The sequence below is a fragment of the Homarus americanus genome, unplaced genomic scaffold, assembly GCF_018991925.1.
Source record: "Homarus americanus isolate GMGI-L3 unplaced genomic scaffold, GMGI_Hamer_2.0 scaffold16340, whole genome shotgun sequence".
In the NCBI taxonomy this organism is placed as follows: Eukaryota; Metazoa; Arthropoda; class Malacostraca; order Decapoda; family Nephropidae; genus Homarus; species Homarus americanus.
Genome location: NW_024729824.1, coordinates 295,116 through 311,952, shown reverse-complemented (window position 1 = coordinate 311,952; position 16,837 = coordinate 295,116). Strand labels below are relative to the sequence as shown.

Genomic DNA, 16,837 nt, shown 5'->3' with positions numbered 1-16,837 from the left:
GTTTATTGTTCTCTGGATCTTGTATTAACGTGTTTTAATACCTTGTTTATGTGTCCGGCAACAGGGTGCCAACTCTTAACACGCCGCGGCTATCAGGACCACACCCACCATTATAAAGTGTAGTATATTACCATCTAATTTACACACCTTGAAATGTAGCGAGAGGTTTAATTATGGACATGACTGTGTGTGGGTAGTGTCTTGAATTATGTGCCTGTGTGTGTGTGTGTGTGTGTGTGTGTATGTGTGTGTGTGTGTGTGTGTGTGTGTGTGTGTGTGTGTGTGTGTGTGTTCTCTCCTTCTTTCTCTGCCTTTTTTCTTTATCACTCCATTTTTCTTTTACTCCTCCCCTCCTTTCCTCGCTGTCTCTGTCACATTTCCATCCTTCTATTTATCTCTCTCTCTCTCTCTCTCTCTCTCTCTCTCTCTCTCTCTCTCTCTCTCTCTCTCTCTCTCTTTCTACCCTCCCTACCTTATCCCCAACTCTCTCTGTCTTCTTTATCACTACTCCATCCATTCCTTTATCCTCTCCCTCCAAACCTCCACCTATCTCTCCTCTCTTTCTCTCTACCACCCCTTCTTCTCTCTCCCCTCCTCCTCTGGGCGAGAGTCATTCTCTCCAGCGGGCACCAAGAGGCCTCGGACGCGGCACTTCACACTTGGCACAGCCCTCCCTAGTGCCAGGTTAACCCCACCCAACACGCTGCTGATGGACGCTATGGCCATCCTGAGGCAAATTTACGGCAGAAATACGACACGATTGCCTGGTGATGATGCCCCCAGTGAAGGACCTGGTGGTGATGCCCTCAGTGAAGGACCTGGTGGTGATGCCTCACAAAGGACCTGGTGGTGATGCCCTCAGTGAAGGACCTGGTGGTGATGCCTCAGTGAAGGACCTGGTGGTGATGCCCTCAGTGAAGGACCTGTGGTGATGCCCCCAGTGAAGGACCTGTGGTGATGCCTCAGTGAAGGACCTTGTGATGCCTCAGTGAAGGACCTGTGGTGATGAGTGAAGGACCTGGTGGTGATGCCCCAGTGAAAGACCTTGTGGTGATGCCATCAGTGAAGGACCTGGTGGTGATGCCCTCAGTGAAGGACCTGGTGGTGATGCCTCAGTGAAAGACCTTGTGGTGATGCCTCAGTGAAGGACCTGGTGGTGATGCCAGTGAAGGACCTGGTGGTGATGCCCCAGTGAAGGACCTGGTGGTGACAGTGAAGGACCTGGTGATGCCTCAGTGAAGGACCTGTGGTGATGCCCTCAGTGAAGGACCTGGGATGCCTACAGTAAAGGACCTGGTGTGGCCTCAGTGAAGGACCTGGTGGTGATGCCCTCAGTGAAGGACCTGTGTGATGCCCACAGTAAAGGACCTGGTGGTGATGCCCTCAGTGAAGGACCTGGTGGTAATGCCCACAGTGAAGGACCTGGTGGTGATGCCCACAGTAAAGGACCTGGTGGTGATGCCCTCAGTGAAGGACCTGGTGGTGATGCCCACAGTGAAGGACCTGGTGGTGATGCCCACAGTGAAGGACCTGGTGGTGATGCCTCAGTGGGGACCTGTGGTGATGCCTCAGTGAAGGACCTGGTGGTGATGCCCCCAGTGAAGGACCTGGTGGTGATGCCTCAGTGAAGGACCTGGTGGTGATGCCTCAGTGAAGGACCTGGTGGCGATGCCCTTGGTGAAGGACCTGGTGGTGATGCACCAGTGAAGGACCTGGTGATGATGCCTCAGTGAAGGACCTGGTGATGATGCCCTCAGTGAAGGACCTGGTGGTGATGCCCTCAGTGAAGGACCCAGGTGATGCCGTCCTGTGTTCACTAGGGACGAGGAATGTCAAGTTTAAGACTAGAGTTTGGGAGTCTGGAGGCTTTGCTGGAGACTCTGTTAGAGGCTGAGACTGGAAGCTAGAGGTTAGGAGGCTGGAGACTGGGAAGCTAGGAGGTTAGAGGCTGGAGACTAGAAGCTAGAGGTTAGAGGCTGAGACTGAGCTAGAGGTTGAGGCTGGAGAGAAGCTAGAGGGGCTGGAGACTGGAGGTTAGAGGCTAGAGGTTGAGGCTGGGAGGTTGAGGCTGGAGGTTAAAGACTGGAGGCTAGAGGTTAGAGGCTGGAGGTTAGAGGCTGGAGGTTAGAGGCTGGAGGTTAAAGGCTGGAGGCTAGAGGTTAGAGGCTGGAGGTTAGAGGCTGGAGGCTAGAGGCGTGCAGTTTAGCCCTGGGACGCTGCCACCAACTTCTTCCAAAGCGAATGAAACAAAAGACCCAATTCTTATCTTTAAGTTACATGCTCGACCATCTGCCACGTCTCGCTTCATACGAGTACAGTTTCCCACGTTGTTCTACATTCATCTGAGACGTCGCGTTTGGGAATTATTCTGAACAACTTACACTCTACACGTAATAAAAATGCTAAACAAAGGGTTGTGGACTTTAATCTAACCTAACCACCAGGATTAAGGACTGGGGCCCCCTAATCTTAATGCTTAGGTTTATTTAGATTGGGTTGGAGCCGATTAGAGCCGGGGACAATAGGGACAGATGAGATGGAGTGTATCTGATGAGTTAGGACACAGAAACACGTACGTCTGCATGTTCAAACCAACAGAATATCATTCTTACCTCAACTAAGACGCCGTAAAGTCCTTAATTACATTGCCAGGATCACGGAGAATCACTGGCGTCGCGGAATGTCCTAAAACCTTCTATTAAATACTAAAATCGTCGCTTATAGGCCGGACGATCCATTAGCTTTTGAATTGAATTTTACCGCAGATTGTGACTAGTTTATTGTGCACCCAATGAACGGTAGTGCAAAAAAATGATTACAGAGCAGAGGTTACAGAGGATGTGTATACCAGACCCCTAGTAGTCAGGATATTATGGCACTGAATGTTACAGAGCATTTCCGGTATATTTTTTGTTTAGTTGTGTACATCGGAGCCGACTTGTTCACACTAGCAAGTTAACTGTGTGTTTAGTTGTGTACAAAGGAATTAACTTCGGTCATCAGGGGGTCAGGTTGGTAGTGTGTTATCTCTCAGAGGTCGTCAGCTGCGGCTCGGTCTGCCACACACACACAAAAATTACGATCCAGTCCTAAATTTTTTTTTCTGTTGCCAGCAGCTGTGTACACCACATGTATATCCCCAGCCCCCTGCCCCCAGCCCCCAGCCCACCACTTACCTCCTACCACCCCATTTCCCCCATCTACCCCCTCTTGACCCCACTGACCCCTCCCCGTCCTCAGCATGGTTCTACACACACACACACACACACACACACACACACACACACAAAGGACAAATAAATGTGTGAAGACTGATGAAACTAATCCATAAAATATTCTGACAAAAACAAACAAAAACGACCTTTAAAAAAATACATGTAAAAATATATCCATAAACGATGACCCCAAAAATTAATCCACAGACGACACACAAAAAATAATTAATCCCAAAACGACACAAATTAAGAATTCATAAAAAAAAATCCACGAACGATACGAAAAAACACAGAAATAACAGAGATAAAAATGGAAGAGTAGAAGTTTGGGAGCAGAGAAGAAGCAGGGAAGAGGAAGAACACATGATAAATGGGTGGATAAGAACCAAATGATAACATGGTTACTTAGAGCAATAAAAGTGAACGCTACACTGATTCTTTCCAATTTTTCCTCTTCTTTTTTCTTTTATCTCCGTCCCCCTAATTATTATTCCCCTCGCGAGCATTTTTGGGGCTACCGCAAGTGGCTCCTCCCCTTCCACCCCCCTCCCCTCCCCTCATCATCATCCTTTACTACTCTCCTTTCACTCCCTCTCACCCCCATCCCTTCCTATTCTTCTTTCCTCCCTATATCTCATCCTTCTTTCCTTCCCGTTCTCTCTCCCTCTCTATTGCTATCCATTCCGTTCTCCCTGTTCTTTCCTCCCTCCCTCTCTCCCTTCTAATTCCCCCCCCTCCTACTATCCTCCCTCTTACCTCCTTCCCTTCCCCTCACCATCCCCTCCTACTCTACTCTTAGTCACTCCTTCTCCTCCCCTCTTTCCTCTTTTACACACCGTTATCACTCCGGCATTCCTCTCCTTTTTATAACCCGTCTTTATACCCTCTTTTACGGTCACAAGTATCGTGTTGCATTCCTCAATTACCCGCACGCGCGCGCTCTGTGGGTGTGTGTGTGTGTGTGTGTGTGTGTGTGTGTGTGTGTGTGTGTGTGTTTATAATGTATGTACACTCTCATAAAAGTATCTGACCTCACTATGAAACATTTGAGACCACAGATGATAGATACTGGGACAAGCATTTAATTTGTTATATAGTTTAACATAAGTAATGTAATGTGTATTTACTTCTGTGAAATTAATATGATGTTCGGTTACCAAATGTAGCAGCATCAGTGTGCCACAGAACCACGCATACCAACCCTCCGGGGCCACAGAGCCACACATACCAACCCTCCCGGGCCACAGAGCCACTCATACCAACCCTCCCTGAGCCACAGAGCCACGGAGCACACACTACCAACCCTCCTGGCCACAGAGCCACACATACCAACCTCCTGCCACCACGCATACCAACCTCCCGGGCCACAGAGCCACGCATACCAACCCTCCCGGGCCACAGAGCCACGCATACCAACCCCCTCCTCCCGGGCAACAGAGCCACGCACCAACCCTCCCGGGCCACAGAGCCACGCATACCAACCCTCCTGGCCACAGAGCCACACATACCAACCCTCCCGGCCACAGAGCCACACATGCCAACCTCCTGGCCACAGAGCCACACATGCCAACCCTCCTGAGCCACAGAGCCACGCATACCAACCTCCCGGGACATGAAGAGTTACATGTAGCATTATGGAAGTCATCTGACCCATCCTGGCAGATACTTTAGGAAGATACTGTACTGTACTTGCCAAATTAAAGTGCCTCATATATTTACTTGTGTGTAAGTTCAGTACACATATACAGTATACCCGTGGAAAAACAGAGGGGGATGGGGAAGGGGCGGGGCGGGGCGGGGCGGGGCGGGGCGGGGCGGGGCGGGGGTGAGGTGAGGTGAGGTGAGCGCCCTATGCCCCAGGTGAGCCACACAGTAATAACAACCAGAGAGGAGGACAAGTAGGTGCATCCCTGCTTCACCACCACCACCACCACCAACAACGCTAGCATTGTCCCTTTGATATTAAGCCTCGTCTCCTCTATCCTCACCACCCCCTCTCTCTCCCTCTCTCTCTTCCTTTATTCCTCCCTTTGTCCTCCTCCACTTCCCTCTCCCACTCAACTTCTCTCCCTTCCCTCTCTCCTTCCTTCTCTTTTCCTCCACTTCTCTCCTTCTTCCTCCTTTCCCAAGACTCTCTCCCATGACTGACTACTCATCCATTTTATTTCTAAATGGAGAGAGAGAGAGAGAGAGAGAGAGAGAGAGAGAGAGAGAGAGAGAGAGAGAGAGACGGGGGGTACTGGAGAGATCAGGTGAAAGAGGGAGAGAAGAGGAGATGGGAAGAGAGGAGGATTTTTTTTGTTTAACAAATTTATTGGCAGAGCTTGTAGTACAGTTTGCCTATTCTGAGTAATTCAGTCAGGTCTTGACACTGAGGGTGGTATCACTTCTCACTGTCACGCAGGACAGAGGTTCACACACAAAGAAATACATCATATTCATTAACAACTATAAATGTATATAGGTCAGGTTCAAATGGATAATGTCACTGTTCACTGCCATGCAGGACAGAGGTTCGTACACAAAGAGTTGCATCATATTCATTGACAGTACATATACATATATGTAAACACACACACACACACATATACATACATATACGTATATACATACACATATACATGTACACGTACATATACATGCACACACGCACACATACATACATATACGTCGGTCAGATTCATGTGGGTAATGTCACTTTTCACTGCCATACAGGACAGAGGTTCGTACACAAAGAATGCATCATATTCATTGACACTATATATAGGTCAGATTCATGTGGGTAATGCCACTGTTCACTGCCACGCAGGACAGAGGTTCGTACACAAAGAAGGAAATACATCACATTCACCAGCAGCATATATAGGTCAGTGGATCACATACATTGGAGTCATATTCTAATTGAAGACTAATCAGTGTGGGCTAGCAAATTTGGGAGGAGTGTAGAAAGAGCGTACCTCATAAGCCACTTAGGTTGGTCACTGCCACAATAGGCCGGACACACTGTCTTGATTTCAGGGTTACAGATCAAGTAGACCCGTGTCCTAAGAGACCCCAACCTGTCCTAACAGACCCCACCCTATCCTAACAGACCCCAACCTATCCTAACAGACCCCAACCTATCCTAACATAAAGAACAAGGACTTGAACCTCTTTAGGACATGGAATAGGACTCATAAGGATTACCGATCATTAAGACTTATATACCACTACCTATAATACTCAGATAATAACACAGATTATAGCTTATATTTTACCACTATATTATACAAGTTTCTCTTACTAACATTTCCTTGTACAGATTTAGTACTGAGGGGAGACAACTTCAAACAACTGCTCGTAAATTAATCACTTTTATGTTAAAGTTTTCTGACTGTCTGAGCATTATTACCGCCACGTGTTCTCAAGCTAAGCCTTTCTATAATAATGGTGTATCAATAACTGGGAGGGACTGGTGAGTAGGATGAAGAGCCACACCATTCACAGTTAACAGATACTTTTCACATGACCATCTCTTGAGGTGTTAGCTTCCTGAGGTCAAGAGGTCAAGAGGTCAAGGCTTGAGTGTAGTTCAAACATATGTAAGTATTAAATCTGTACTTCTAAAATACTTATGTGAACAGGAAGTCACTAATACCCACTCCTGAATCCCTCATTAACTAGTGTTCTCCGGCAATAATACTAATGGTCTCGTTATTACGTCATGTGAGGGTCAGATATTATAAGGAAAGAGCACTACCTTGTATGTATGTATGTATGTATATATGTATGTGTGTATGTATATATATATGTATGTATGTATGTAAGTATGTATGCGGAAGCCTCTTGATTATATAAAAGCAAACAACAAAAATAAGATAAATTTCCACATTATTGACAAGTTAATTCCCTCCTAAACAGTGACGTGTCCATAAGGGTGATACTCCCATCTGAACTTCTGAGGATTCCAGGCCTTAACGACTCCCACAAGACTTATTGCACCAAGCTGTGATAATTCTCTTCATTGAGTGACAAAACTCATAGAGCTTTGAGGAGTCGTGTTATCAAGGGTCAAATTTAACCTACGAGGAATCATTAGAGGCCAAAAGGGATCTATTACGAGTTAAAAATATTACCCTAAGGTGCTTTGAGCATGAGGCACTTGCGGGAGCCCTCACTTGAAGGCCAGGGGGTAAGGGGGAGGGGAGTGAAGGAGGGAAAGAATGAGAGGAAGGAGGGGTGAGGGAAAGAAAGAGAGAAGGGAGTAGGGTCGAGAAAGGGAATCGGAGGGAAGGAAGGGAGGGTAGAAAGAAGGAAGGGAGAGAGGAAAGAAGGAGAAAGACCAGAAGAGAGGGAGGGTGTGGGGGAGAGGGTAGGAGAGGGGTAAGGAGGAAGGCCAGGAGACGGCGAGGGAGGAAGGAAGGGAGAGAGATAAGGAGGAGGGAGGAGTGAGACCAGGAGAGACAGAGAGGGAGTAAGGTCAAGAGAGAGGCAGAAGGGAGAGAGGGAGGCCGGGAAAGAGGGAGGCCAGAAAAGAGGGAGGCCGGAAGGGATGGAGGCCGGGAGGGAGGCCGGGAGGGAGGTAAGGGGGAGGCAGGTCAGGAGGGAGGGCAGTTGGCTCGAGTAACCCGTCATAATCTGGGTTGTAAAAGACGGGGACAAAATTCGACTTTGATGGAGGCGGGAGCCGAGGCGACGCCCCCTAGGAAACGCCCCCCAGGAGACACCCCCCCGGGAGACGCCCCCCGGGAGACGCCCCCCGGGAGACGCCCCCTGGGAGACGCCCTAAGAAGCCGGGGTTTCTTTCTGTCCTTCTTGTATGCTGGCATGTTTTATTCACACACGAGGAGGCTGGCCTGAATACACGACCTGGGGAAGGAGGGAGGGTAGGTGGGTGAAGGAGGGAGGGAGGGTAGGTGGAGGAGGGAGGAGGGAGGGAGGGAGGGGGTGAGACCGAAGAATGGGAGGAGTCGAAAGGCGGTGAGGCAGGTGAAGAAGGGAGGGTTAATCAATTGTGAGGGGGGGGCGAAGTGAGAGAGAGAGAGAGAGAGAGAGAGAGAGTAGATGAAGAGCAGGCACACAGAAAGGGAGGAGGACATACATACATACATACATATACATCCATACACACACATACATCCAACCATCCATCCATACATACATACATACACACATACAGACAGGCTAGACAAAGAGACAAGGTAGGAGGTAGGACAGAGGGGAAGAGTGAGGGACACGCTAGTCACAGCCATAGGGGAGAAATAATTCTTAAAGGAAGATAATTAAAGAATAATAATAAAAATATAAAGATGAGGGGAAATGAAGGAGATGATAGGGAGATGATAGGGAGATGAGGGACACACACACACACACACACACACACACACACACACACACACACACAAGGAACAAGAGATAGGGTGATAATAATAATAATAATAATAATAATAATAATAATAATAATAATAATAATAATAATAATAATAATAATAATATCCCATGAACACACAGATGAATGTTAACAGGTGTTCATAAACTTAATACACCTGTGAAGAAAAGGACAGGTGTGTGATGAGAAGGGAGAAGAGGATAATAATGATGATGAGAGGCAATGAAATGAAGATAATTAAAAATAAAGGCAGACAGGTGAGAAGACTATAGAAAGGGGTTAATTAAAAAGGTGAAGGTAAACATCTTAAGTGAAACAGGTGAAATGAAAAGGGAAAGAGTTAATTAGAGAGGACGGTAGACAGGTGAGGGGGAGTAGGAAGGAGTAAATTAATGAGAAAGGGAGACAGGTGAGAGGGCAGATGAAAGGGTTAATAAGGAAGGTGAGGAAGACAGTTTTTTATTTAAACCTTTTTTTTTTTTTTGAGGTTTAAGAAGGATAATAAACGACCCCTCATTCACAGGACACGAGAGAGAGAGAGAGAGAGAGAGAGAGAGAGATCACCATTCTTAAAAGTTCGCAAGTTAAATGAATCCAAACCTTTAAATGTTACAACTAAATGTTCCCTAAACTAAGGTAAAAAAAAATAATGCATCCTAACACCTCTTAAGGATTCATCTGGTAAAGTGTCAATTGCCCCAGATATGAGATTTAGCGAATGAATCTCTGAGGCTTCGGATCCTGGTTCGGTATTTTGTCATCCATTCTACGTGTGTGTTGTATCGTGTTGCTTTGTGTGTCTCGTGGTGTATGGGGTCTGGAGGCGGCCCCTACCACCTACCACAGGGGCTTTGAGGTAATTTTTAACATAGATTACAAAGACCTGTTTTATTATGTGGGTAATTACTATTAGGGAGAAGAATCTTTTTCACCCCCTCCCTTCCTTCTCTTTCTTCCCTCCTCTCATTCCTCCCTCTTCATTCTCCCCCTTCCCCCTTCTCTTTCTTCCTCCCTCTCCTTCCTCCTTCTTCGTTCTCTCCCCTCCTCCCTTCCTTCTCTCCCCTCCGCCTTCCTCCCTTCCTCTTCATACCCTCTCCTCCCCCTTCCTCCCTTCTTCTTAGTACCCTCTCCTCCCCCTTCCTTCCCTCCTCTCCGTACCCTCTCCTCCCCTTCCTCCCTTCCTCTTGTACCCTCCTCCTCCCCCTTCCTCCCTTCCTCCTAGTACCCTCTCCTCCCCTTCCTCCCTTCCTCTTCATACCCTCTCCTCCCTTCCTCCCTTCCTCTTCATACCCTCTCCCTCCCCTTCCTTCCCTCCTCTTCGTCCCTCCTCTCCCCCTTCCTCCCTTCCTCTTCGTACCCTCTCCCTCCCCTTCCTCCCTTCCTCTTTCTACCCTCCTCCTCCCTTCCTCCCTCCTCTTCATGCCCTCTCCTCCCCTTCCTCCTCCTCTTCGTACCCTCTCCTCCCCTTCCTCCCTTCCTCTTCATACCCTCTCCTCCCCTTTCCTCCCTTCCTCTCCCTCTCCTCCCCCTTCCTCCCTTCCTCTTCATGCCCTCTCCTCCCCCTCCTCCCTTCCTCTTCATACCCTCTCCTCCCCCTTCCTCCCTTCCTCCCTTCCTTCGTACCCTCTCCTCCCCTTCCTCCCTTCCTCTTCGTACCCTCTCTCCTCCCCCTTCCTCCCTTCCTCTTAGTACCCTCTCCTCCCCTCCTCCCCTTCCTCTTCCCTTCCTCTTTCCCCTAATCTCTCCCCTTCCCTCCCTCCTCTTCATTCTCCCTCCCCCTTCCTTCCCTTCCTCCCTCTCCCTCCCCCCCCTCCTTCCTTCATACCCTCTCCTCCCCCTTCCTCCCTTCCTCTTCTACCCTCTCTCCTCCCCCTTCCTCCCTTCTTCTCCCTCTCCTCCCCTTCCTCCTTCCTCTTCATACCCTCTCCTCCCCCTTCCTTCCCCTCCTCTTCATACCCCCTCCTCCTTCCTCCCTTCCTCTTCTGCCCTCTCCTCCCCTTCCTCCCTTCCTCTTCCTCTCCTCCCCCTTCCTTCCCTTCTTCATACCCTCTCTCCCCCTTCCTCCCTTCCTCCCTTCTCCTCCCCTTCCTCCCTTCCTCCCTCTCCTCCCCCTTCCCCTTCCTCTTTCCTCTCCTCCCCTTCCTCCCCTTCCTCTTCCTCCCTCCCCCTTCCTCCCTTCCTTTCGTACCCTCTCCTCCCCTTCCTCCCTTCCTCTTCGTACCCTCCTCCTCCTTCCTCCCTTCCTCCCTCTCGTACCCTCTCCTCCCCTTCCTCCCCTTCCTCTTCTGCCCTCTCCTCCCCTTCCTCCCTTCTCTCTACCCTCTCTCCCCTTCCTTCCTCTTCGTACCCTCCCCCCTTCCTCCTTCCCCCCTCCCTCCCCTTCCTCCTTCCTCTTCGTACCCTCTCCTTCCTCCCCTTCCTCTTCCCCTCTCCTCCTCCTCTTCCCTCCTTCCCTCCTTTCCTCCCTTCCTCTCGTACCCCCTTCCTCCCCCCTTCCTTCCCTCCTCTTCACTTACACAATCGTATTTAGAAACAAAAGCAGTCCTCCCTTTATAGAAAATGAATAAATACATAATATGAATAAATTAATAAAAATAAACAGATAAATTAATAAAATAAATAAATTAAAAGTAATATATTGGTTCATTGTAAGCTTGAGGGAGATGGAATGAGTTGATAAAGAAGGAAAAAGAAGGTAGAGTAAAGGAGAAAGGAGAGAAAGCGATGACAAAAGAAAAGATAGGAGAAAGAGACAGGAGAGAGAAAGCAATAAAAAGGAGAGAGAATGAAAAGAAATGAAGGGGCAAAGAGAGAGAGAGAGAGAGAGAGAGAGAGAGAGATAAGAAGGGTGGGGAAGAGAGATAAAGGGATGGAAGCCGATAGAGAAAGAAAGAAGGAATGAAAGAGAAAGCTTAAAGGAGAGGGAAGGGAGAGAGAGAGAGAGGACAGATCAAACACCGTAAGTGAGGAGATGGGAAGGGGAGGCAATAGAAGAGATGATAATAGATGGATTAACGAGGGAAAAGAAAAGAGACTAAGGAATCAGGAGGAGGAGGAGGAGGAGGAGGAGGAAGAAGGGAGAGGGGAAAGATGACGAAGAGGAAAGAGAGCGGTAGTGAAAAGGAGAGAATAGGTAGGGGAAGGAAAGACGAGGAGGAAGAGGGAAGGGAGGTAGACGAGGGAGGGAAAAGACGAGGGAGGGAAAGGAGGAGGAGGAGGAAGGAAAAGGAGGAAGAAGAGGAGGAGATAATGGAGGTGAAGAAGGAGGAGAACGGAGATGGAGGAAGAATCAGGAGAATGGGCAATAAAGGAGGTAGATAAGAGGAAATGAATAAAATAGAGACACACAATGGCTGCTATAAACTAATAAACATAGTCACTATCAAGGGTGCGGCGGCATAGTGGTTATAACACAAGCCTCAGAGGTCACTGGTTCGAATCCTGGGCGCCCTCAGTCCACCCAGCTGTGCAAGAGTACCCAATTTTTGTGTAGTGAAAAAAAGTTTGGTGAGGTTAGGTTAGGTTTGGTGTCATGGGTTGCGTTAGGCTTACCCACACAACCAACTCCAAAGTTTGTTTTACTAGAGATAAGACACCCGGCGAGGCATAACTGGGACATGTATTTCCATTAGTGTATGTTAGCCAGCCTTTAGGGGGGGTGGGCAGTGAAACAGTGTTGTACTGTTCATCGCTTCACACCCAAAAACCTCATTTTAAGTAGTATCCCCTGAGCCATGGGTTAGTTAAGAAGTCGTCTTGACTCTCTCCCTCCTGAAAGGGAGCGGGACACCACACCACACAGAGTCCTCCACCGCCACTCCGTCCTGTGAATCGTCGTCGACACAAGACTAAGCGTGTTAACCTAGGTTGTTATCCCCGTGGAAATATCACGTGTGGATGTCTGGTTGCGACAAGAGCAAACCAGGCTGGCCTATCAAACCTACAGTAAATGGTTAATTAATTCACGCTTACAGAGTTCTCCTGCACGACACCCGTCTACAGTGACCGTGATCGACACGAGACTAAGTGTGTTAACCTAGGTTTGTTATCCCCGTGGAAATATCACGTGTGAAAGCCTGGTTGCGACAAAAGCAATCCAGGCTGGTCTATTGCACCTAAATGGTTAATTAATTCACGCTTACCAGTTCTGCTTGCCGCGACAACCGTCTACAGTGACTGTCAGTGACGCGAGACTATGTGTGGTAACCCAAAAGTACCTTTTGTTGTTATGGCCGTGGAAAGAAGCTCTTGTGTGGAAGCCTAGTTGCAACAAAGGCAATCCAGGCTGACAATAAATGTATCACTTGAAGAATTAAGGCTCTGTGAAGTCATAGCCATAGTAAAGTAATCACATGTGTCCCCAAGTTGAAAATTCTCTTTTAGAAGATTAATTTTATTATAGCGTGAACGTGAGTGATTCATATATCCATGCAACTTGTAAATCATTGTATGGAAGCTTGACAAATTAATGTAAGTGCAATTATCTGCCCGTATCTGTGATCCTATCTTATTATTACTAAAGGTAATGACTGATTGGTTATGACAAAGTATAACCAATAACTTAGATGGATGTTGGAATTTAATGGAACTCATTAAATCATCATTTATCAAGTATAAATCATGGAATGTCGAGTGGTGGAGTGAACTTCTACGTAGATACGCCATAATCTCCTGTAAGTAACCAGTGTGAAGCTATCGAACTCTACGGTAAGAAATAAGAAATACGACATATTATCTTTATATAATATAATCCACTCATACACCACCGATTTACCCCAAAACCAGGACATTTGGGTTACAGTGTACTGTATCCTTCCTGCCCCTCAGGATAACAAGAACAAGAGGTTACATGTAGATCAGAACACTGTAGAGTAAATTACGTGTAGGAAATTTATGTAGACTGTAATGAAAGTGTCAATACTCTCTCAAACACCAAGTTAATGCATCCCAACTCTGTGTGTGTGTGTGTGTGTGTTTATATAATTTTAACTCCTAATTTAACATCAACAAAACACTATAACAACTGTACTGTACCCGAGCGAGGCGACAGCCCATGACAACAATCTTTTACCACATGTTTTACAGCCGTGACCTTAATATTTGACCTTATGACCTCAAACTGGTCTGTATGGACAATAATTACACCATGTTTGGGTACTGTAGCTGTTACGGCTGTTGAAGTATGACACAAATATACATAGTTAATTACACGGTTCTATAGAGGCCAGTGACCGCATTATTCACTGACCGCTGGCTGCCCCTGTCCGCCTAATCCACATCCCCAGCTAACAATTAAGCAGTTCTAATCATCTAATCATCCAATTTACAAATGTAATCCCGTTAAATTGTGTCGCTTAAATTCTCTTTCCTTTTTATGCTTTTAAAATTTTTCTTGTACATCCTAACTCTGGTGATCTTCCTTCCTTATCCGCGTAATCTACTTCTCTAATCCTGTGTTCTTCTTGTTTTACTAATCCACTTATCCAATCTCCAATCCAGAAGCACCAATCCCCTAATCCCATGTCATAAGGATTGAAGTGTAATTGTGACAACGTTTATATTGGTTTAACAGGTAAATGGCAGGTGAGTGTGGGGTGAGGGACCAGGCAGGCAGGCAGGTCATCGTTAACCTGTACTGATAACTGTGTGAGTGTCTGTAGACTGTCATGTGTAATTAACATACATACATATTTATTTACATTCGAACACACACACACACACACACACACACACACACACACACACACACACACACACACACACACACACACACACACACACACACACACTACTGAAACGAGGGCTTAATAATACAGGGACCTATTAGGACTACAGCCTATTAGAACAAGGGCGTATTAAAGCTAGGGCCCATTAGGACTAGGGTCTATTAGAACGGGTGTATAGGACGACTGAAAACAATTAGAACTCTTACCTATTAGAACTAGGGACTATTAGGTCTGGACCCCATCATAAATAGGGCCCATTGGAACTGAGGTTTATTTGAACTGGGACTCATTAACACTAGGACCTATTAGAACCGGGACTCATAAGACCCTGGACCTATTAGAACCGGGACCCATAAGAACCTGGACCAATAAGATCCTGTACCTATTAGAACCGGGACCCATAAGACACTGGACCTATTAGAACCTGGATCTATTAGTTCTGGAACCCATAAGACACTGGACCTATTAGAACCTGGACCTATTAGTTCTAGAACCCATAAGACACTGGACCTATTAGAACCTGGACCTATAAGTTCTAGAACCCATAAGAACCTGGACCTTTTAGAACCTAGACCTATTAGTTCTGGAACCCATAAGACCCTGGACCTATTAGAACCTGGATCTATTAGTTCTGAAACCCATAAGACACTGGACCTATTAGAACCTGGACCTATTAGTTCTGGAACCCATAAGACCCTGGACCTATTAGAACCTGGATCTATTAGTTCTGGAACTCATAAGAACCTGTACCTATTAGAACCTGGACCTATTAGTTCTGGGGCCCATTAAAACCTGTGACCATTTAACATATCCTTCAACTATGGCCCAAATCTATAACTCCCAGTCATGCCTCCTCTAAGAATCTCACACGAACGGTACAGTATTTGAACTTCTCTCTTTCCTCTCTAACTTGTAATTGGTTAAAAGCTTCAAGATTTATCAGTTGTTTGATGTTGAAAATTGGGTTAATTACCGGAAAGAAGTGAAATGTGAAGAAAAAAAAATACATTAAGTTTTTATTTTGAATTTTTTGTTTATCCCTTGAGATGATTTATTGAGAGGTTCTTCTTCTTCTTCTTCTTCTTCTCCCGACCTCTCTCTCTCTCTCTCTCTCTCTCTCTCTCTCTCTCTCTTAGTCCTCCTTCTTTTCCTCCTCCTCCTCCTCCCATCGTTCCCACCACAGGCCAGAAACACCTCACGTCTGGTCCAAGTAATAAATTGTCTGGATTTTATTACATTAAGTCCTGTTTGTTGGTACCCCATTACCTGTGTTTCCCTCCCCCCATTACCTGTAAGCCTCCCCCATTTCCTGTGTGTTTCCTCCCCATTTCCTGTGTTTCTTCTTCTCCCCATTACCTGTGTTTCCTCCCCCCATTACCTGTGCTTCCTCCTCTTATTACCTATATTTCCTCCCCATTACCTGTGTTTCCCTCCCCCATTACCTGTGTGTCCCTCCCCCATTACCTGTGTGTGTTCTCCCCCATTACCTGAGTTTCCCTCCCCCCATTACCTGTGTTTCCTCCCCCATTTCCTGTGTTTCTCTCCCCCATTTCCTGTGTTTCTTCCCCCATTTCCTGTGTGTTTCCTCCCCCATTACCTGTGTTTCCTCTCCTCTTATTACCTATATTTCCTCCCCCATTACCTGTGTTTCCTCCCCAGTACCTGTAAGCCTCCTCTGGTTACCTATATTTCCTCCCCATTACCTGTGTTTCCAACCCCATTTACCTGTGTTTCCTCCCCCATTACCTGTGTTTCCTCCTTTTATTACCTATATTTCCTCCCATTACCTGTGTTTCCTCCCCATTACCTGTGTTTCCTCCTCTATTACCTCCCACCCCCCCCAGTACCTATGTTTCCCTCCCCCATTACCTGTGTTTCCCTCCTTTATTACCTATATTTCTCCCCAGTACCTGTGTTTCCCCATTACCTGTGTGTCCCTCCCCATTACCTGTGTGTTCCCCTCCCCCATTACCTGAGTTTCCCCCATTTCCTGTGTTTCCTCCCCCATTTCCTGTGTTTCTTCCCCATTTCCTGTGTTTCCCTCCCCATTACCTGTGTTTCCTCCTCTTATTACCTATATTTCCCTCCCCATTACCTGTGTTTCCAACCCCATTTACCTGTGCTTCCTCCCCCATTACCTGTGTTTCCTCCTTTATTACCTATATTTCCTCCCCCATTACCTGTGTTTCCCATTACCTGTGCTTCCCTCCTTTATACCTGTGTTTCCCCCAGTACCTGTGTTTCCTCCCCCATTACCTGTGTTTCTCCCCATTGCCTTCTTATTTTCAAAATTTCTGAGTCTGTGTGTTATTCCTATCCATGTTTTCATTCCACACACACACACACACACACACACACACACACACACACACACACACACACACACACACACACACACACACACACACACACACACATGTCCTTCCTTCACATCTCTTCACTATTCATATGTGTCTATCCATCCCCGTCCTTCCTCCCCTATACATCCATCTCTTTCCCCTCTCTATCCATTCCCACCTATCCGTATC

General features: G+C 47.0%; 2 protein-coding genes across 2 annotated transcripts; both read left to right on the top strand.

The window, feature by feature from the left end:
- The first annotated feature begins 773 nt into the window (after nucleotides 1-773).
- LOC121866840 (collagen alpha-2(I) chain-like) lies at nucleotides 774-1,628 on the top strand. The gene is made up of 2 exons (XM_042366577.1): nucleotides 774-928; nucleotides 1,286-1,628. The coding sequence occupies exons 1-2, from the start codon at nucleotides 774-776 to the stop codon at nucleotides 1,626-1,628; spliced, it is 498 nt and encodes a 165-aa protein (XP_042222511.1).
- A 119-nt stretch (nucleotides 1,629-1,747) lies between these two features.
- Nucleotides 1,748-15,098, top strand: LOC121866839. The gene is made up of 3 exons (XM_042366576.1): nucleotides 1,748-1,882; nucleotides 14,156-14,166; nucleotides 14,699-15,098. Exons 1-3 carry the CDS (start codon nucleotides 1,748-1,750, stop codon nucleotides 15,096-15,098), a joined length of 546 nt encoding a protein of 181 aa, XP_042222510.1.
- Nucleotides 15,099-16,837: the final 1,739 nt, after the last annotated feature.